Source organism: Chelonoidis abingdonii, chromosome 24 (genome assembly GCF_003597395.2).
Source record: "Chelonoidis abingdonii isolate Lonesome George chromosome 24, CheloAbing_2.0, whole genome shotgun sequence".
NCBI lineage: Eukaryota > Metazoa > Chordata > Testudines > Testudinidae > Chelonoidis > Chelonoidis abingdonii.
This window is the reverse complement of record NC_133792.1, coordinates 23,132,546-23,155,644: the sequence shown is the minus strand read 5'-3', so window position 1 is coordinate 23,155,644 and position 23,099 is coordinate 23,132,546. Positions and strand designations below refer to the sequence as shown.

The following is a 23,099-nucleotide window of genomic DNA, read 5'->3' as shown; positions in this document are numbered from 1 at the left end:
CTGCCAGCAGCAGCACATAAGTAAGGATAGCAGTACCGCAACCCTCTCTACAATAACCTTGTGATCCCCCCCCCCAACTCCTTTTTCCCCCCTACAATTATTATACTGTGAAATTTCAGATTTAAATATCTCAAATAACTTCATTTATTGCACAATATGAGTAACCTCCCCTTCTGCCATTCACTCTACATCCAGCAATAGACACTGCAATGGAGGAGTAGTGGCCAAGGAGCCTTGGCTCTGCCCTTCTTTTTTGTGTTTTGTGTGAGAGGTGTATCTAATGTTTTATTCTGTATGTTACATTTTTAGTGAGTATGCAGAGGTTGGATAGGGTGCTTTTTTGTTGTAGTATAGGCCAAAATAAATACATAGGCTGAGCACTAGACTGGAAATTGGGCATTTGAGTTCTAATTGTGTCTCTTAAATAGACACACTCAGTGGTCTTGCAAAAGATTCTTCCCCTCTTGTTTGCTTCAGTTTCCCAATTTCTAGTATAGGGATGTTTTCTGATTCCCCTTCCTAGGGTGATGTGAATATTAATGTTCACAGAATACTACATACGTGCTGAATATTAGTTTAATCTTTTTCTTTTTTTTTCTTTTTTCTTTTGATTGTATTTTAAATGCTTCTGGTATATTCCCCGTTATCATGGTTGCTCTGGAGTAAATTGTGCCATTAGCAGATTTTTATATGCTCAGCTAATTTCAGTTAAGTGAATAAGAAATCTCCAGTAGCTGTAATTTGTGGCTACTGTCAGGTTTCAGGAATATATTTTCTGTGCATAAGAGAACCTGTGTTCCTCACAAAAAATCTCCTCATTCCAGGAGTTGAGAGCGAAACCACACTAAGCCGTGTAACTTTCTAAAATCTGAGCATTTGAGAGCGTTAATTTAAAAAAATAACAAAACTAAGCCCAGGCTGTAGCAGCAAAATCACCCCAGACTTGAGCTAACCTATTGCCTTCTTCCTCTAGGTCAGTTTCTGGTGGTGGTTTGATTGAAGGATGAAGTTTAGGTTCTGTTCTATCTGAAGATATTTGTATTTGTAAAGTTTTTCTCAAAAACTCTCTCATCTTTCTTCCTAGAGAAATCTGACAGAGTATTTTGTAGCGGTCGATGTCAACAACATGCTGCATCTCTACGCTAGTATGCTCTATGAACGCCGCATCCTCATCTGCTGTAGTAAACTGAGCACTGTAAGTAAATTTCAGAATATTCTCTTGACAATTAATTTTTAAAAATGCCAGTCATGCTGGAGATCATCTGGGATAACTAGAATTTGTGTAATCGTGGATTTAAAACTGTTTGTAGGGTGGCAGGAATATTGTACTAAAGTTGGATTTATTGTATAAAAAAATATGACAAAGGGCCAGTCTGCAGAGGTGAGGCATGGTCAGCATACTGAGATATAATCGCAAATCACTGGAATCATTAATAGCCATACAATCATTATGTGCATTGGCATAAGCAGATAAAAGCAGGGGATTGCAGAACAGAGAAGTAAATGTATGCTGTCAGGATGTGTTCAACATACCTGATTTCTGGCTAAAAAAATTCTGAGAGATTCTATGTGTATGTATGTATATATGCAGAATTTTTTAGCCAGAGATCAGGTGTGTATATATAAAAAAACAGTAAATTTATGACTGTGCTTGGGCTGTGGAAAATCCCGTGGCAAAGATGACTTTTCTGAGATTCTCTGGCCTTTCAAGTGTTTGAATGAAGAAGTTTTTCTCTTGATATGGATGCTGTATAATAACATTTACACCATGTTAGTGAAACCCTTTTTCATACACTTATTTGAAAGAAAAATAGATAAATGATACTTTCAGACAGAACTTCTGGTGACCTTTTCTTGATGAACCCAGATGGTGGGCTCTAACACGTTAGAGAACCATATTTTTCGCAATTTTGTTTGATAAGATGTAGGCTTAATGCTACTTAGGTTCCATCAAGCATCTGAAAGATGAAAGCTGCTGAGCACTCCAAAGTGCTGTCTCTTCTAAAAAAGGCTGTATATCAATACCAAAAAACCTAGCCTGATTTAGTTCAAAGTTTAGCATTATGCATTTGAAGTTTTATCAGTCAATAAGATCATGATTTTATGTATAAAAGAAAATGTTAAGTTTTCGTTCTCTTTGCTCTGTAAATGGGTATTGATTGTTTTCCGTTATGAATGATAAACAGAAGATGGTCAGCTAAATGTTGCCTTATAATGCTGTAGACTAAATACTTGAAAGGCTCTTTCTAAAGTTAGAGCACCTATTTCCATTTTGTATGGTATCATCTGGCTTCTTCAAGGTCTGATTTTGATTGTATAAGATTATAACTGCATCGCAGACTGCCAGAAAATACAGCTGAAACAACACATACCAAAAACATAAAAGAATAACTTGTACATATTGGGGTGGGGAGGGGGAGAGAACAAACCCTGTTTGTATTCCATCTCCAGATAGAAATAATAATCTATCTAGTTAAGAAAGGAAAATGAGATCAGAAGATTCAGTGTAATCTATGGGACATTCTAACAACTTTAGACTTTAGTGACTAAAATCCATAAAGAACCAATAGCACTTAAATACTACAATGATGGACATTATAGAAAACTGTTAGACAGACCTATACCGTGTATTCTTGAGTGCACTTTTATATACACCCAGCATTGTGGTTTTGCTGTAGGGTTAGAGTGAGCGAAGCTACAGACCCAGGTCAAGGATATATATCAGTTTGTGTGGACATGGAGGAGGTGGGGTTGGTTTAGGGAAAAGTGAATTAAACATAGTATTATAAATTTGGAAGGGGGATGGGGCAGCATCAAAGTAAGGTAAAGGTCTCCCAACTATAGACTCTGTGTGCTTCATTGGCATGATCCACCCCTTGGTAAGGTAGGCTGGAAAGAAGCATTGCTTACCTGTCACTTTGCTTTCCTTAATAAGCTCTTTCACAAGTAGGCTTGTGTTTTCCTTCCTTATCATCTTTCTCCTATTTCTCTTTCTTTGCTTCTGTCCAAGATAAAAACATATCTGGCTCTTCAGGAGGAGAGTTAACCTTACTATACATTTGTATCTTACAACTATATGTATAAGCTGCACTGAGATTGGAGTGACAGTTTAAGACAGGTTTGAAGTCTTGGGCGAGAGCCAGTGATTCCTTGCCTGCACACTTGGCTCTGCATGATCCAGCAGTAGGAACAAGCTGCATTATTTTATTTCAAACTGTGCTCAGCAGAAGCCGAGACCTTGTAACTGGAAACTTACCAAACTATGAGAATTCTCAAAGTATAGTCAGTGTCTTGTTTTTTAAAAAATGGAACTGTTTGCAATTAACTTGTTTAACACTTATGATTTAAATGTAATATCAAGTAAAGTAGAGAAGAATAAGCAGAAACCTTAAAAGTGGAATGAAATATCTTGTGCTACAGTGTCTCTTGAAATTCTTATTATGATTGAAGAGCTTTTAATATTGGCAAGTTAAATAAGATTTGGGGGTAACTGAATGCTGAGATCGCACATATTAATTATTATGTGTAGATTGTTTGTCATTGAACCTGTGGAAAGTTATTGCCATTTTGCATGGATTTTTTTTTCAACTGGCAACATAATTCACTCCTCAAAACACTAAATGCTGAACTGTGAATTTTACTGAGTATTCACAAGCTGAATTTTTAACTATTCGTTTTGTGATCTAATTCCTCATACAACGACAAAATTAATCTAGAATGCATAAAACTGGGTGCATGCATATAGCAAAGGTCTCTTTGTGTTTGCATGTTGTAACTGAAAGAGAGGAAGTGGAGTATATCTTCTAGACAGTATTCTAAGTTCCAGCACTGCTTGCCCTTACATCCCTGCCCTAATAAGTTGTTATAACTATTCGCTGTAATACAGGCAGTGTAAATATAGAACATAGAAAAGAAGGCCAAAGTAAGCAGCCTGGTGGTTCTTGAAGAAATTCACAAATTGGGTCTAATTCCTAAAAGTCCCCACACCTGGCTACTTTTTGTTAGGGTTAATTTATCCACAGCCAGGATATTTCTAGCTTTAAGCAACTATTCGTGCAGAGAAGAAACATTCTTCTGGCATAAATAGCAAATTCTGTCCCTCTCTGAGTTGAGAGCTTGCCAGCCAGTTCTGTCCATGACCATCTCATGAAAGTAAAATGCACTAAAATACATTCTCTAAGTTCCAACATTTTAAAAATAAGTGAATGTGGCACTCATGAAAATGGTAGTGTGTGCCTAATAGAACTGGCTATGGACAGTCATGGTTCAGTGAAGAGGTGTGCATGCTTCTCTCTCACATCTGTTCAGTACCCCTTGAAATTAGATTGCCAGTACCTTAGTCTTGCCTTGCAAGACACCACCTCTTCCGTCCCATGAGCACTATCCCACTTTCTCTGACAACGTTGCCTAAGCACCTCAATCTTAACCTGCATCCACAACCTGCTGTGGGAGTCCTGCTCCTCCACAGAGCCCTCTTAAATGCCTTTCAGTGTTATGCTGGTATCTTGAGTAAATTTAGAATGATTGGACTCATAAATATTCAAGGTGTTTTGATGTTTCCAGTATAAATTGCATTTTTAAATCTCACATTGTAATCTTAATACAGTAATATGTGCACACAATGAGACATCTAGAGAGAGGCAACAAAACACATTTGGAAATTGCTCCATAATTTGTCATCAGTCTTTAATTTTTCTGAATAAGAATAACACAAGCCCTTCTGTTGATTCATTTACGTACACAACAACTTCTGCATTTTAAATGTGTTATGCCAGTGATCAGTTTATATGTCTAAACTGGCTGTATTTTTGCATACTTCTCCTGCAGCTGCTGTAGGGAACTGAAGTAGTGGAACTGATCTCATTTTAACCTGCTGAAATCCTATAGCTTTGACAGTCTGTCATTTCTCAAGTTGTCTTATTATTAACAGCATGTTTTCTGTATAACAGTCACTAATCAAATGAGTTCTGCATCAACTAAGCTCTTTCTTTAGTAACCATTATTTTGGCAAAATTGAAAGGCACTCCTGGTGTCTATCCAGGGTGGTACAATTTGGTTTCATGCCAGATAGAAGGTAGGATTACATCTCAGAAATAAGTGACAGCTTACCCTCAGATGTCTTCAATATTGCGCATCATGTTTAGTTAATCTTTTGTTGCTAAGTTTTAAAATCTTAAATTATCATAGTAGAAAATAATCAAATTGATGCTCCCTGAAGCAATTTTTAAATGAAAAAGAGTTCATAAACAGTTCTTTTCAGACGTCTCTTAATGCTTTGGAGAATACACATCAAAATCATAGTATGCACAGAACCTTAGGAAATTACGTAGAGGTTCTTGCTTGGGAACTTTCCAGTCTTATGGTGCAAGTCGGGAATTGTGCTGTGCATTTGCTTTACTACAGTAAAAGCTTTTTTATCCAGCATGTTTGGGGACTGGGGGGTGCTGGTAAGTGAAAAATTCCGATTAACTAAGAGGGAGGGAGTTTGGGTGCCGGGATGTGGGAGGGGGTCCGGTGCATGGGCTCTGAGTGGAAGTTTGGGTGTGGGAGCGGGTTCGGGGCAAGGGGTTGGGGCAGAGTAGGGGTTTCAGGGTGTTGGAGCTGGGGGGGCATTCACTCTGGGCGGCTCCCCGGAAGCAGTGACCTGTCGCTGCTGTTCCTAGGCGGAGGCGCAGCTAGGCAGCTCTGTGCGATGCCCCACCCTGAGCACTAGCTCCGCAGCTCCCATTGGCCGGGAACCAATTGAGAAGTCTACATGGAATAATTTGATATTTCCAGCCTGTCTCCTTGCAGATGCTTCTGTCAGAACCAACCCCAATGTGTTGATGTGAAGTTTTTATGGTTCATTGTTACACCTACATTATACAAAACTCTTAGTGGAAACAACCACCTACCATGCTCCTCTGTGGCACTTCATAACAAGAAATACAATTCTCTTCAGTCCTCATGCCATGGATGAGTCATCACTTTCTGATTAAAAACAGTAAAGTCGCTGGTGTTGCTGAAAATCGGTCATTGTTAGCTTCCAAATATTTATTATATCAGCAATATATTTAATTTTTCCTGCCCTCTATTTTCAAAGGATTTATCAATAGACAAACTTTCTCTGTTAGTTAAAAACCAAACACTCTAACTTAATGCCTCATTTGGACACCTTTGTTGAAACAGCTCACTGAGTAAAGATGCAGAACATGATCAGTGTTCTGTGCAGTTTTTTTATGCCTTCCTCTCTTATGCTGTTGTTGTGGAATGATCATATCTGTGTCCGCTGAAAAGCAGACCTATAGGGTTTTTCCTCTTGTTGCATAGCTGTTGGGCTTCTCCAGCTTTACTGAATGGTGGGTCTAAGAGCTTTGTTCCTCTTTATTGTGGGACTTTTGATATATCTTTAAATTCATGTAATAATGACTAAGAAAAGAGCTCTTAGTGATTGTGATAACTGGCGTGGTATCACACCTTTTATCTGTGCCAAGCCAGATATTGTGTAAGATCACAGTCCAGCGTATATCAGAGGTAGTTGATAACGTTCTCAGAAAAGAGCAAGCCGGTTTTTGGTAAGGGTGTGAATGCACAGACCAGATATTCATTTTATGAAACATAATAGCACAGTGCTTAGAATGGCAACGACAACTCTACATAAACTTAATTGACTTTGAGAAGGCTTTTGGTAGCATTCAGAGCACCAGCTTATGGCGCATTCTGTTGGCATATGGATTTCCTTTCTGAATAATGGACATCTTCAAAAGCTTCTATTCCAACTTTACATGCAGTGTTGATCATAATGAGCTCAGTTTTGAAGTCAAAACAGGAGTACATCAAGAGTGTGTCATGTCTGCAATCCTCTTCAACATTGCCATCGACTGGGTAATGTGGCATACACAGAAGACATGCCAAGAGGCATTAACATAACCTCTAATATTGCCTCACCATCACCAGTATGGATAGAGGATCATGTTCTCATCAGTGTAGAAACATTCACATACTTGGGCAGCACCATCAGCCAGGACGGTGGAACGTGCCAGGACATCCAGAACAAAATCAATAAAGCCAGGAACACCTTCAGGAGCTTAAATACAGTCTGGAAATCATCAAAATACAACACCAAAACCAAACTCAAGATTTACCAGTACTTTCAATACCACTTTATAGTGCAGAATGCTAGGGAATAAGAAAGTATGACATGTCCAAACTGTCTTCATTTCATACAACCTGCCTCAGAAAAATCCTCTGTATCATTTGGCCCAGAACAATAAACCAAGACCTATTCACACAGTGCAGCCAAGAAGATACCAGCACCATCATTGCCGGGAGGCGTTGGAGACGGATGGGCCATGTGCTTTGGATGAAAACTGATTCCATCACCAAAATAGCAATAAGATGGACACCTGAAGGCAAGTGAAAACGAGGCCGCCCAAAAACAACATAGCAAAGAGCTGTGGAAGCTGAGCTGAAAAGCCTGAGGCACAGCTGGGGAACCACTGAAAGACTTGCCAGAAACAGACAGGGGTGGAGGAGCTTCATCACTGCCCTAAATGCCAGAACCATAATAGGAACATGATGATAATGAATGGTGCCTAAATGCTAGACTATATGAATTGTGTAAAGTTAACATAGTGGTATAAGCTCTGCATGGTGGCTTAATCTCTCTCCTGAATATTTCCATATTCTCTTGTATAGGTGTGAATATATTACTAGAAGTCAGTTGGTGACATAGGTTAGTCAGTTTTGTCTTGGTGACATTGCTTCCTCAGTATGTTTCACTCAACTGATGTCAGTGGCTATGATGTTTTAAATTAACACTATCTACCAGGAGATGAGATGCAGCATTCTCTCCTCATATCATTTAGGCTTTTACAATTAACACCACACTAGGGCAGTATCATTTGAATTATGTCTGGCTTTTTTTTTTTTTAACCTGAATCAAAGAGGAAATTTAATAAAATTATGTGGTGAGGCTTTAACGCATGGCATGAAGTTATAGTACATTACACATTTGTCAAGGTAGCGTCTTCATATTCCTGTTTGTAGGGTGCTTGCATACTCACACCCATGCAATGGTGCTCTTCAGCTCCGGGAGCCTTCTGTGATAACAGAGCTCATTGGGACCGCACAAATACCCCATTGTGGTACTGAGAGGTCAGGGCCGATGTAAGGATAAGCTGTGCAGCCCCCAAATGCCTCCATTCCTTCCTTTCCCTGGCGAGCTGCTTACATAGGGATGTTTCCTCCATGCTCGGACTCTTGATTGGCCTTTTTTTTTTTATGAGTTTCTCCTGTTTTCTAGTACTGGTTTTTAGCTGTTAGTTATGCTAATATTTAGATCATTTTAAGTAATTCTTAAAAAGTTTTTACTTGGATTATGTGTCACTGCACGGTTAGTGTCTTGTTTTACAACATGTAGAATAAGGTGCTGATTTGTGTGGTGCTGTAATTTAACTAGCTGATGTAGTTTTGTTTACGACCCTAGGATATTCAAAAGCTTGAGGGCAAAATCTCATTACATAGGATTGATAATTGCTTTCTGATGAATATTCATCATGTCTAATTACTTTAGGCAAATTTTACACATACTGGCTTCCTTATTTTCCCACTAAGTCTATGTCTGCACTATCCGACACCACTGGCAGTGGCATGTGGTGTAAGTGTAGCTACATGTTGCAGTGAAAAGCACACCATGTCCGCAGTGTGGTGTGTAGCTACACATTAGTGAAAGGCTCTGGCAGAAGGGAGGCCCCTGGGAAAGGCTTCAGCAGCTCCCTGCTGCTGGAGCCCTTCGCTGCAGGAGGGGAAGATTCTTGAGGGAGGAAGCAGTGGGGAAAGGCCAAACCCTTTTCCTGCTGCCTCCCCCCCCAGTAGATCCTTTCCCCACTGCTGTTGCCCTGCCGTAGCCTTTCCTCATTGCTGGAATCTTTTCCTGTAGCAGGGAAAGGCTCCAGCAGGTCAGAAGCAGTAGGATACTACATTGCTAAAAATAGCCGTGTAGAGAGGGAGGCATGTCTTGGGCAAAGAGAGAACCATGTAGGGTACTCAAGATCAGACCTCACCCTTTAAGTGTCTTTATTTGCCTACGCCATGCCTCAGCAATTAAACGGCTACTTACATCTATGCTTGCAGGGCTATACAGGTATGTATGCTGCATGTTGCCGAAAGAAGCATGCAGTGTACACATATCCTGAGTGTGATTTTTGATAGGATCATTTTCTTGCACTGAAATTTAAGATTTAAAATGCAAATTCAAATGTGCACATCTTTCATTACTAGCTTTTAAAACAATATTCAACAAATTATATGTACTTTGTGTACATGAAGTATCTAACAGAAGTAAAGTCTCTCTAGCATTCACTTCAGTAATAGTTTGTGAAAATGTTTCTAGAATAGCTTTGGAATCAATACAAAAATGAATGATAGAATATAAAACATTTACCTAAAAGGATGGAGAAAAATTGCTCTTAAAGATTACTTTTCCCCCAAACCTTTTCTTTGCATTTTATTCTTTGCACTCTGATAACTAAAATATCCTTCTAAACCAATTCAACAATTTTTAGTGTTGTTTGCTGGTCCGGGTACAATGTTGCCTTCAGTCTCAATTGAGTATTTTTTTCAGCCAAAAGTATAAATGTAAGTGGATTCTTCCAGGCTATGCAGAAATGTGACTATGTAAATCATGGATCAGTAGCTGATGATGTGACATTTCAAAAGCTCAGTTTTATAAGTGACAAGTAACTTCACTGTCCTCACATTCCACTTCATAATGCATTAAAGGTTACAGTGAAGCATTAATATTAAACATTAGTCTGAAGATAAGATCTGTGTCATTTTTGTTACTTGAAACAGGGTTTTGACACCACCCAATTTAAGCTAAATGGTGATAATACAGCTCTGCTTTTACAAACCCAACCTCACGTGCCCCTACAAATGATTCAAAGAGAATTAAAAATAAATCAACACTTCAAATTGATTAATGTTCCTCTACCAGGAAAATTATAGATACTTAGAAATGCAGACAAAGTGTTAGTTTAAGAAACTATATTCCCAGCTCATTGCATGATGCAGTAGCTGCTTGATCTCCATTAGTGTTGGTGGGACTACTAAGAATATGGCCCTAAATGTGGATTTTTTAACAGATTTATCTCAGTGTTCACGGACATACAATAAACTTTGATAGAGTCATTGGTAAACCACTGTTAGTTTGCAACCTGTAAGTGTGGATGGGTGAATGGGTCCAGAAAAAAAGTAACCCAACTCTTTGGTCAAAACTTGAATCAAACCTAAATATTTAACTGCTCCTGATTTTTTTCAAGAAAGTGTGATATGAGGGATGAAGGGATAATTGCACTTCCTGATTTGGGTCCAGAAGTGGAAATAGACTGGGAAATGCTATTCTTGCTGCATTATCTAAAACAGCCTAACTAAAAATCTACAAACTAGCTACATCTGTATTTATAGTATCTGGACATCAGTCTTGCTTAAAAGCCCATTTTCTGTTCTATTCCAGTTTCCATATCCAAGAGTTTTGGTCAAGCATATGGACCAAACTTCCAAATCTGTAGTTTCCTCCATTTAGTAATTTAAAAAAATGTCCTTGTGTTTCCAAAGGAGAACTGTGTTTTACCATAATCGTGAACCTACCAATCTGTGCACAGCAGCACAAGAGACATGAATGCAGATGCGTATACTTGAAGATCTGGTCAACATGCAAGGGCAGTGATATAGATCACAATCTAATAATAATTTTAAAACCCCTTTTGGCTGTGAAATGCTGTGTTAGATTGCGAGCTCTTGAGAGCAGTGTGTGTCTTATTGTATGTTTTTACAAGTGCACTGTACATTTCAGCACTATATAAAGTTCTTAGTATTAGAATAGTGCTTTCTCCTAAATGTCTTGTTTTGAGTGGTGCATAAGGAAGAGAACAGGTAATCGGATAAAATGTGGTCAAGATGGGAAACAGGCATACGGAGACGAGCACAAGGACAGACAAATCCACGTTACTGAAGAACGTTTTTAAGAACTGGAACTGAACCAATACAGTGAGTGTTTACTGTGGATTCTTTCTTAATAACATTATGCACCATCCATGGAAAGTGTGGTATCTATTTAAAAAAGTTAACAGGAAAGAAGGGTTTTGAGATTACAACAAACTGGTTATACTTGGAAAATCACCAAACGAGCTCCTCATGGCACAGTATCATAAAGAATTCTTGCAGCTAGGGCTTTGACTCCTTACTTTTCCTGTATACAACTGTTCCTCTGTTAATAAAGGCAAGTTACTGACATTCAGAGACTGACAGATACCACAAAACAGGTGACCTTATACAAACCTACATAGAAAAGCAAAAGTAGCAGTCTTCATGGGGTGCAGCCTAATAAAGGCAGTGTTAAAAACTGTCTTGTCATTTCATCCCAGGAACCATCTCTGCCTTGTGATGTAAACAAGACTGTAAAGCAAAAGTCGCAAAGCAGGATCAAAAAGTATAAAAATATATAGAGAGGCCTAAGCATAGTGGTGTCTGACCTCTGCTTCTAAGTGATACCCTCATGAACATTGCTAAAACTGCTACGTTATTACTCTTGTGTGATGCACCGAATACTTTTGGACGCTTGGATTTTTTGTGCCAATTACATCACAAAGAACAATTTTTTTTTTAATAGTTTACTCATATTTTAAGGTTAACCCTCTCCCTTTGCCTCATTTATAGGGGACAAGAAAATCCTCTCACCCCCTTTCTCAGGGTTTTGCATACTATTAGATTTTGCTTCTTAGTTATTTTCTTATCTTAGTTTTCAGAAATATTATAGAAAATGGTGTTTCCCTCCTTCACCTAATTGCTGTAACCCTTAAGAAAGTAAGAATGACCATACTGAGTCAGATCAATGGTCCATCTAGCCCCGTATCCTGTCTTCTGACAGTGGCGGGTGCCAGATGCTTCAGAGGGAATGAACTGAACAGAGCAATTTATCCCATGATCCATCTTCTGTCATCTAGTCCGAGCTTCTAGTAGACAGAGGTTTAGGGAGACCCTTCTTGATGTTGTGATCAGCAATAAGTCTCTGAATCCCAATGTAAATTTATTAGGAAATGGAGAGCCTAAGGCTCTAATAATCAAGACAGATGGATCTCTAATGGCACAAAACAGGCAGAGATTCATATTCCGTGAGATCGGCAAATGCTTTTCACAGAGTTGCAGTACAGTACTGGGTTCTGTAAATATGGTAGATTATTTATCTGTTATTTTAAATATAATAATGCTAAATATTCTAACATCTCTCGTCTAGCTATAATAGATATCTTAAGGCTCTGGCTTTCTAGCATACTGGTATGTAGCTCAGTCGTAAAAGTCAACCGTGGGCTTATATGTGGCATACAGGGTCTTAGCCTGGGAGTGATTTTTAAAAAATTGAAGAAAAAAAAAACCACCTGTGTTTTGAGTTGTAAATTGTAAATTCTATTTTTATTCACTTTTATGGTTACATTTTTGCCATTAAAAAAACTACTGGTTCCGTGTGGCTGTATCATGTGCAAAGAGCCGTGGCTCCCTTCCAGAGAATCTGAGTATTTCCTCTTATATCCTCCCAGCTTATCCAGATCTGTTTCATCCCTAGACTTCAGTAGATTTTACTCCATGGGCTAAAAATGAGACGTGTTTAAAATATAGTCCCCATCTTCATTCTTGATGCCCAATCAGCCACGCGTTAACTCCAAAAACAGGTTTTGTTGTTCACATACTAACAGTTATCCATGTGTTAAAACAAGCCAACAAAAACTGCATTGAAAATACTTTAAAGGCTCTGGCACAAACCACGAAAACTAGATTCACAATTGAAACTTATTTCCCCAACATGGAATTCTGATGGGGCAGCCTGTTGTGCCTTGTTGTGTTGCAGGACAAGTCTTAGTTTAAGAATTGAAATTAGAGACAATGACCTGTTAGCTCACCTAGACCATTTCCTTGGCCAATCACTGGTTCCTTATAGTACAATATATAACTCAGTGGCTTGTCCAGTTGCAAATGACTCCACTGCTTTCTGGAGACTACATTGCAACCTAGTAAGTCCCACAGTTAAGACATGCTTCCTAATGTTCATTCTGACTTTTCCTTTGTTTTATTTCATTCCATTATGCCTGTAGGTCACCCTAAACTCCTGCATGTCCTTGGAGTGTACACCTTTTAGGTACACATAGAGAGTGTGTCAGAGTGATGGCCATGTTAGTCTGTATCAGCAAAAAGAATAGGAGTACTTGTGGCACCTTAGAGGCTAACAAATGTATTTGGGCATAAGCTTTTGTGGGCTAAAATCCACTTCATTGGATGCATGGAGTGGAAAATACAGTAGGAGACACACACACACACACACACACACACACACAACATGAAAAGATGGGGGTTGCCATACCAACTCTAATGAGACAAATCAATTAAGGTGGGCTATTATCAGCAGGAGAAAAAAACTTATGTTCTCTGTATATATATATATCTTCCTACTGTATTTTCCACTCCATGCATCTGATGAAGTGGGTTTTAGCCCACAAAAGCTTATGCCCAAATAAATTTGTTAGCCTCTAAAATGCCACAAGTATTCCTCATTCTTTTTATAGAGTGTTGTCTTTACTTTGTTGTCATTTCGTCAAACTGTATGTATTTGACTCTTATCTTTCCTCAGAAGTCTGTTCCTCCCTTCCTTTAAACATTTTGCTGCATTTCTTTTAATTTCATTTAAAATGTTTCTTGTACTACAAGCTGAGCGTTATTCTAGGTATGTGCTCACAAGGGACATACCATCATCCTGGACCATGATACCTCTTCGTGTGCAGCTCCCAAATGAGAAGACGGCTCATATCTAGGTTGTTTGGTGTCCATGATCAGCCCTTGCTCTCTTTCAGCGTAACTGTTTTTTTCAAAGTCTCTGTCTCCATTTGCATAGATTTATCTGAATTTTGAATTGTTTCCCCAAAACAAGATTGTGTTATCTTTATTTTCCAGGATAAATCCATTCATTCACTGCCTGCTATGCTGACCAGTACTGTCTAATTGTTTCCTTGTACTCCACTATCTGTCTGTTTGCTTCCATTGTCTCTTCTATTATTCTTCGATTGTAAGCTCTTTGTAGCCAGAGGCTTCTTGTTTAGTGTGTGTATGGCGTCTAACACAGTGGGATGATTGTCCATGACTAAGGTGCTTAGGTGCTATAGTAACACAAATACTAATAATTATTAATATTAATATGATTTCCTGCTCGTGCAGGGTTTTATCCTTTTCTGCTTCCTTGTGTTTGAAGTATTTGTCCGTTTAGGGTTTCACAACATCTCCCATTTTAATTTCTTCAGTAAATCTCACATTCTCTTCCTAGTTATTCATTAAGATTTTAAATAAGGGTGGGACTCAAGTCAACTCCTCCAGCACCCTATTAGCCACCTCCCCACAATGGTTCCCATTGATCATCAGCTCTCAGTTTCTGTCAGTTTCCAAGCCAATTTGAATTAACTTTTAATGAAAAATTTTGAGTCAGTAAATCAAATGCTGAAGTCCAGGAACACACTTTCTTTTACTTGCTTATTCAGTAATTCTAGCCAAAATTATCAATTTATTGGTGGGAATTGTTTTAGAGAAACCCATGCTGTTTACAATTCCTTAGTCCCAAGTTCCTACTATAGTACTGAGGTAACAGCTTTTTTCCCCTTCCTTAATATTTATGCCGTTGTTTCACTACATCTCTAAGGTACTCACTAGCTGGAAATTACCAGGATCAGGCTTTTTCTGCCATTTTTTATTATTTGCTCCCTCTTCCCTTCTGCCCCTGATTTTGTTTCTTTGCTTCTGTTGCTTTGGGGAAGATGTGAAATGCTGTCTTCAGGTCAACCGCATCTGCTCTAACCCCTCAGACAGAGACCAACACCTACAAAATCTCCACCAAGCGTTCTCAGAACTACAATACCTGCACGAGGAAATAAGGAAACAGATCAACAGAGCCAGACATGTACCCAGAAGCCTCCTACTGCAAGACAAACCCAAGAAAGAAACCAACAGGACTCCACTGGCCATCACATACAGCCCCCAGCTAAAACCCCTCCAACGCATCATCAGGGATCTACAACCCATCCTGGACAATGATCCCATACTTTCACAGGCCTTGGGTGGCAGGCCAATCCTTACCCACAGACAACCTGCCAACCTGAAACGTATTCTCACCAGCAACTGCACACCGTACCATAGTAACTCTAGCTCAGGAACCAATCCATGCAACAAACCTCGATGCCAACTCTGCCCACATATCTACACCAGCGACACCATCACAGGACCTAACCAGATCAGCCATACCATCACTGGTTCATTCACCTGCACGTCCACCAATGTAATATACGCCATCATATGCCAGCAATGCCCCTCTGCTATGTACATCGGCCAAACTGGACAGTCTCTACGGAAAAGGATAAATGGACACAAATCAGATATTAGGAATGGCAATATACAAAAACCTGTAGGAGAGCACTTCAACCTCCCTGGCCACACTATAGCAGACCTTAAGGTGGCCATCCTGCAGCAAAAAAACTTCAGGACCAGACTTCAAAGAGAAACTGCTGAGCTTCAGTTCATCTGCAAATTTGACACCATCAGCTCAGGATTGAACAAAGACTGTGAATGGCTTGCCAACTACAGAACCAGTTTCTGCTTCCTTGGTTTTAACACCTCAACTGCTAGAACAGGGCCTCGTCCTCCCTGATTGAACTAACCTCATTATCTCTAGCTTGCTAGCATATATATACCTGCCCCTGGAAATTTCCACTATATGCATCTGACGAAGTGGGTATTCACCCACAAAAGCTCATGCTCCCAAACGTCTGTTAATCTATAAGGTGCCACAGGATTCTTTGCTGTTTTTACAGATCGAGACTAACACGGCTACCCCTCTGATACTTGTCTTCAGGTTGTGTGTGTTGGGTGAAATATATTCTGATATTAACAAAATTAAGTCAAACAACAATCATCATGAACCAGTATTACTCCACCCATCACTAGTGTTTGTTACCAGTACAATGCATGTTCTGTAGTCAAATCTTCAGAGAGAAACAATTGTTACTTCTAACCAATTTTATTTTATTTTATGATTTGTTTTTGTCTAGCCATTTCTTTTAAGCTTAACTTTTATCTTATTTATGATCTCATTTTGATTTATATCTTTCAGTTAACTGCCTGCATTCATGGGTCTGCAGCTATGCTCTACCCAATGTTCTGGCAACATGTTTACATTCCTGTTCTGCCCCCGCATCTATTGGACTACTGCTGGTAAGACTGTAGATCACTTAGATACACAACAGTTTTATGAATCTCTGCATTTTAAGGTTTAAGTGTTTTTATGGTATGACTGTTAATCTAAAAATTTATATGTGTATGTTAAATAAGTACTTGATTCAGTAAGTCAAATGCATTGTTTTCATAGCGTAATATAATAGCAGCATCTTATTAGTTACTCTAACATGATATATTACTATAGAATGTTACTATATACTAATTTTTGATCTTCAAGATTCACAATTACAGCACAGATTTTGTTTAACTGTTACATTTTAAATCAAGAAGAATCTAAAAATAAAGGATACAGGCAGAAACAGAAACTCTTATTTTCCCATTGCTTTCCTGATTTGTCAGTTTATTTTTTCTTTGGTGTTTTCCTGTTACAACCTTCTATTTTTCAGTATGAGTTTGGAAATTGATACATTATTTGGGAGAGGGTGTAGACCTTTTCTGTCTCTCCTGCTCCATTAGCATGGAGTTATAGCTTCCTACAGAAGAGAAAGAGAGCAGGAATTATTTGACACTGGATGCTCTCACATGTGAACTCCGTAAGCTTTCCTGTAACTCCCAAGATGCTATTTGCTCCTCACACCAATTTCCCATCAAGCTAGAAAGTTTCAGCCTGAAATTATTTGCATTTTTCTTCATTATTCAATCTGTTAACCAAAGCTTTTGCTTGAGTCAAATTAAGAATAAATACATCTACAGTGACAACGTACAGAGGATGCCTGACAAGCAGCTGCCTGCTATATATCCATACAAAGAAACATTTCAACCACTGTTCTAGATTTTTAGAAGGGCCCTTAGTTCATTCTTGTAGGAAAGACTCCATTAAATCTTCAATCCAGGCACTTTTCGTATCATTTGACAAAACATATGCAGGTTACTGCACAAACAATCATTGCCCTCTGTGAAGAGGATGTGGCAGCAAATAATGTTTTTAATAAGATGGTCCAACATGTGCACATGGGAGGTGTAGTATAACTTTCAAATCTGTTCTTCATTGAAAAGTCATTTTATATGCCAGTTGACCTTAGCATACACTGACATGGCCAACCTCCTCTCTCTCCCTCCCCCCCAAAACAAACAAAAAACTAAAATTCGCAGCAGCAAGTGTGAGAGTCCGGGACTATAAACTTGGGCTCATACTGTGGCACTAAAAATAGCCGTGTAGACATTCCAGCTTGGGCTCTGAAGCCTGGGGAAGAGATTAGGTTTCAGAGTCCAAGCTCCAGGCTGAGCTGGGACATCTACGTGGCTATTTTTTTTTAGCACCATAGCATGAACCCCAGTCTGTAGACCTGGGCTCTGTGATTTGCTGCTGCAGGATTATTTTTGCCAAGTAGACAGACCCTTAGTGGCAGCTTCAGGATTTGTGAAGGAAGCTATTTATTCTCCTATCGCAAAGAGCATGCCCCAGCAATGGTTTTGAAAATGTGCTGAACATAATTTGGTCCTGTCAACTGTCACAGTTGAATGTATGTTGTTTTTTAAAGCGCTGGTTCAACTACCTGTGTTGCAAACATCATCTACTGTCAGGAAAGGTACAATTTCTGGCACAGACAAGGTTTACAAGAACATTTGCAACATCTGAGTCCCCACAAAAAGACCTGTCTAATATGTAAGGGTTTAACTAATGCCAGTCAAAAAGCATAGAGCCCAGATAGCTATACTTCTCATGGAGATTGGTCTCATAGTATTTATAGTCTATTTATGACCTCTTATTTTGTTTGCAATTCCCTTTTATTTTCTGTCTCACAACAATAAACTGTTTTAACTTGAAAAGTGAAATGGGTTATGGCGACTGTTGTGTTGGGGTTATCTGGTCTTGGATGACTTGGTGGGAATCTGAACCTGAGCTTGAGGAGTGTGAGGGAGGAGTACCGTTAACAGCCTGTCAGCAAGTGCAAAGAGACGACAGTGATACTCTTCCCAAAAGCAGGCTGAAGTAATTGAGGGCACAGCGAGAGCTGAATAGCATAAGGAGTTCCAGGCTTAAGTCAAGTTCGTTAGGGCAGGGACTGTCTTCCTTTGTCAGTACAGTATCAAGCACATTGTGAGCACTATATAAATAATCACAAAAGCTATGTTAAAAGAACATTGTTAAGGTTGGAAAATCAACTCTCAAAAATTAGGAAATGCAAGATTTGTGCAATTTTAATTTGGCCTCCTTGCATGCATGAATTATGATATAATCTTTGACTCCATGATCACATATTATGCCACATTTTAAGAAAAGCTTCTGCAATTTGGCTCTTTTTATACTGGCAATACACCTAAAACTTGCCTGTTAAGTTCATGCGGCTCCTAATCACTCCCCTTTTCCATTTCTATTTGGCTTTGCACTGCTCCATGTTAATTTTACACCAGGGAGTGAGGTGAAACTGACAAGAGAGGGCACAGGAACTGGGGATGTTGTGAATAAAAATGTATGTACTGAAAAGTGCCTACTTAACCCTGGTTGTGACCTCCAGTAGAGATGCTGCCAATCCTTCAGTTTTAATGCTGAAAGCCAAAAGTCATCTTCACTGTGTGATTAGGGAGGGGTGTGAATTAAGAACTGTTCCTGTTCACGTAAATTCATATGAATAGGGTCATACCAAATGCTCCATAGCCACAGAACAGTGTGGGATATATTTTTACTCAAAAATTAGTCTTTACTCTCTCTGACCTGCCTTAAATGTTGGGCTTGAAACAATATATATTCAATTATAATAGTCAAGTCAGCCTAAGTACGCATATCATGCATGAGAATCATAGAAAGAAGTGCATGTTAAACACACTTGCTGTAGGAACATTCAGACTAATGGCACCACATAGTCTGCCACAAAATACCTACCTACAATTCCTGAAATAAAATACAGTGGAAATACATATCTAATAAGTAGTGGCCAGAACTCTGCTACTGGTTAGATCAAGCGTGCACCCACCAGTGGCTCTGCGTGCTTTTGGGCTAAATATTTTTTTCCATTTTAATTAGTTTTTATGACATTTCACCAGTAAATGTGTTGCAACCAAAAAAATCAGTGGGTGTATTTGACTACTTAAAGAACAGAAAATACAATGATAGTTTAAATAAAATTACTGCTATTGAGAAAAAACAGATAATTGAATCAAAATTTAATTTTATCACCTTAACTTCTGTGGCTTCAATCAGGATCCATAAATCTCAAGAAACTGGAGTCTATGCTAATAGCTTTATTATATTCTTCTCTGTGACTTTTCTCCACATTCTTAGCAAAAGCCTATGCAGTGTTTCTAAGTAAAGAACCAGCAGGGATAACTAGCATTTTAAGTGAAGTGCTAGGAGCCTGAAACATGTAAATTTAAAGGAGGTTTGTTCCTCTGTAGATGATATAAATGTTAAGTACATGCCCATGTCGGGGATACACGGAATGGAATCTAAAAACTATCTCCTGTAGAAATGAACCTTCAATTTACTCACTGCACAGGAAGAGCAGATTCTAGTCATTTCCACTGCCAGCAGGTGCCCTTTCTGTGCATAATAGGCTTTGCATGTGTAATTAACACATGAAGCTGCTAATGCCAGTTTTTTCTTCAGGTACATGCTGCTAGGAGTTTTCAGGATAACGGTGTGGGCCACAAGAGGCTTTTACACTGGGTTTGAAGATTAGATATTCTTTGACTTCCTGACAAAGACATGTTAAAAGGGGCTAAGACCGGACCCCGCAGTTGGGAGCACAGGTGTGCACAAAGCAAAAACATAGGCCATGTACGAAAAGAAATAAAGATACAAATAGCTGAGCCAGACTGAATTGACTCTTTCACAGCATTTCAGCCTGTGACTATAACGAATGAACAAGCTAGGGGGCTAAAAGTATGATTTTAAAACCTATAATTATCAGGAAGACTCTAATTGCACATTCACAAACACAACAACTCATTATCTTAGCCTGATGTGAACTTTAATTAGAGTAGTAATCACACACTGTAATTGTCTGAATAAATCAATTTAGCACCAATTTATGTGCCATAAATATGTTTCCCAAAATAACTTCCATCTATTTTGTAACTGTGTGAACTCAGAAAGGTGATTTTGGCCATGAAAACTAATAAATCTACTTCTTACTGTCTACTCCAAAGCTGTATTTTTACTTATGGGCCTTTGCAATTTAGGGGAAATGAACTGGAATTGACTTATTTTTAAACTTGAGGCTTTAATTTTGATTACATTTTAACTTCAGTTACTGTCTGGTTCTTTACTTTGCAGCTGTTACATAAGAATTTAAAAGAGGAGAAACTAAAGCAGATGGAAAAGAAAAATAAAAGGAGCCAGACATCTCCAGCTTTTGTAAATATCTGAAAACATGCTTGTGGCTTCCATTCTAGTAAATGTTTCACATCCTAACTCAAAAAGTATTGCAGCCAACATGGGAATTATTTACTAGTCCTTGTCCTAATAGATAAAGAACAACTGATCACAGAACAAAAAATTAATGTTATCTTAAGTACAAGTGATCATGACTTGATCACACTTATAATGTGTAAGCAGAATAAAGTCCAGACCAGCAATGTATCCTTTGTTCTTTAATAGGGCCACTTTCACAAAGCTGAAAACACTCATGAGCCAAATAAGCTGGGAGGAAGAATTTAATCAGAAAGATGTGAATGATAATTGATAGTCATTTAAGAACACCTTACGTGATGCCCAAAAATTCACACTTGAGGAAGGAAGGTGGTGCTGGTTTTTTTGAGGGTTGTTTTTTAGCTCAATGGCCCTCAAGCTTTTGTATTGGTGACCCCTTTCATATAACAAGCCTCTGAGAGTGACAGTCTTATAAATTAAAAACACATTTTTTATATTTAACACTATTATAAATGATGGAGGTGAAGTGGGGTTTGGGGGTGGAGGCTGACAGCTCGTGTCCCCCATATAATAACCTTGCAACCCCCAGTTTGAGAACCCCTGCCTTAGCTGGAGCATTCACTTCTCTCTTTCACATCTGCACCTTTCTAATTTTCCTCTTTATAAGAGAGTCAAGACTTCATCGCTGCCTTCCTTTCTACCTTTGGAAGAATTCTTCAAGACCAAAAAAACCCCATTCTTTTATGTTGAGCTAAACATTTATTTCATGGGGGAGTGTACAGAGCTGAAATTCCAGAAATCTCTGCTTATGGCATAAGAATCTGTCTGTTCCAACAAGATTTCTGCTTGTACTGAAGAAGATGGAGGAGAGAGACCATCGTGCTACTAACTTATACCAGTGATGACTTCAGTCATGTGCTCTTTGCCAGTTAGCTTCCAGCTTTAACTCTTACTCATGGAGAGAGTGGTAGTGAGGTCTGGTTTTGGTTATGAGCAGTTTTGCTGTACTTTCTCCACTGGGAAAGAATTTAAGTTCAATATGGTAAACTTTGAGGTTCTCCCAGCTTTAGATTTTATACCTTCATGCCAGATTCCTCTTCTGTTGGAAAACAGAATGATAGGGGAGATGTTTGAACCAATATTGTTGAGATCAGTGGCGTAGCAGCAAATGACGAGAGTACCTGGGCCTGAGATGCTGATGTGTATAGCCAGTATGTCTGCACTAGCGTCTGTGGCCCATGTCTCTGGCCAGCATGTCTCTGAATAGCAATCAAGTGGAAGTTACCAATATTTTTATAACAATGAAAGAATCATGGGGTGGTTTGTTCTTTTTTTGTTGTGTTTTTTTTTTTGTTTCTGCAATTTGCTCCCTGGTGCCATGACCAGTTCCCACTGGAAAATTACCCTCTTCTTCCCCCCTTCTTCCTCCTTTTGTGTTTTCTCTCTCCTTTAACTTAGCCTGGAGGGAGAATCTGTCTAAGCCTTATAAAATGGGCTGGTGTCTCTTTGTTGCCCAGAGTACAAGGTCCCTGATTGTGTTGTGGGGGCTCTGCCAAAGAGAACAGGATCTCTTCTAAGGTGAATAAACCAGCTTTTAAAACCCTTGACAGAGTAGTCAGCAGTTGGTATTCCTGCATATTTGTATCCAGTAGCAAGGTGAGCACCACCTTTTCAGACCACTCTGCAGCAACTGTGGAACAAGTGTGTCTGTTAGTGTGCAGTCTTCTTTTTACGCAGACCCCTTTCAAAATCTCCACGTGGTTGAGATTTGCTCCTTTATTTGGCCAGAGAGGATAATCCCTGCTGATCAAGAGCCTGAGCTCAGACCTTGAACTCTACTCTCCTGCACAAACCTACCACTAGATGTCTTGGGCCAAACTGGTACATCCCTGTGCTTGCTAAATGCCCCCAATGTAATGATTCTTTTGGTTCCTTTGTTGCAATGTTTTCTAGATTCATCTGCTTGAAAATTAAAAAAATAGTGTTTCTAATTTGCATCAAATAAATAAAAGTTTTGGGCCAGTTTCTGCCACCCTTCAATGAATAGTTTCATGGGAAATCAGTGGGACTGTTTGCAGAGTAAGGGTCTACTCAGCATGCGTAAGGGTGCAGAATAAGACTATGTTTAAAGCTTGGGTAAGACACAAAGAGAATAAGTTTGATCTCTGACTTGTGATGGTAACTACTCATTTCCTTAGAATAATGAAGCAAAGTTGCACAAATCCCTAGGTAGCTGTAAATTATGTATCTTCTTGATGTCAATCATTTTTAAATTTCGTTTTGTCTTGAATGGCAGTATATATATGTGTGTGTGTGTGTGTATGTATATATATATGTATATGTGTGTATGTATAAAAAAAAAAATTCCCCTCTCACCCCTATGGGTGGTATGTGTCTTCCTCAACCTCGGGTCCTCTACCAGAGGCCTGGGAGTTTGAGGGTTCTGCGCAGTATCTTAGCTGTTCCTAGCACTGCACTCTTC

At 39.0% G+C, this 23,099-nt stretch overlaps 1 protein-coding gene across 11 annotated transcripts in view; it reads left to right on the top strand.

Annotated features, from left to right (window-relative positions):
• Positions 1-23,099, top strand: part of DENND1A (DENN domain containing 1A) — a 365,450-nt gene that overhangs the window by 181,768 nt on the left and 160,583 nt on the right. For all 11 annotated transcript variants that reach the window (XM_032767499.2, XM_032767498.2, XM_032767497.2 and 8 more), the window contains 2 exons: positions 1,085-1,195; positions 16,181-16,281. In XM_032767499.2, coding sequence (XP_032623390.1) covers positions 1,085-1,195; positions 16,181-16,281 — 212 coding nt within the window. The remainder of the gene's footprint in view (positions 1-1,084; positions 1,196-16,180; positions 16,282-23,099) is intronic.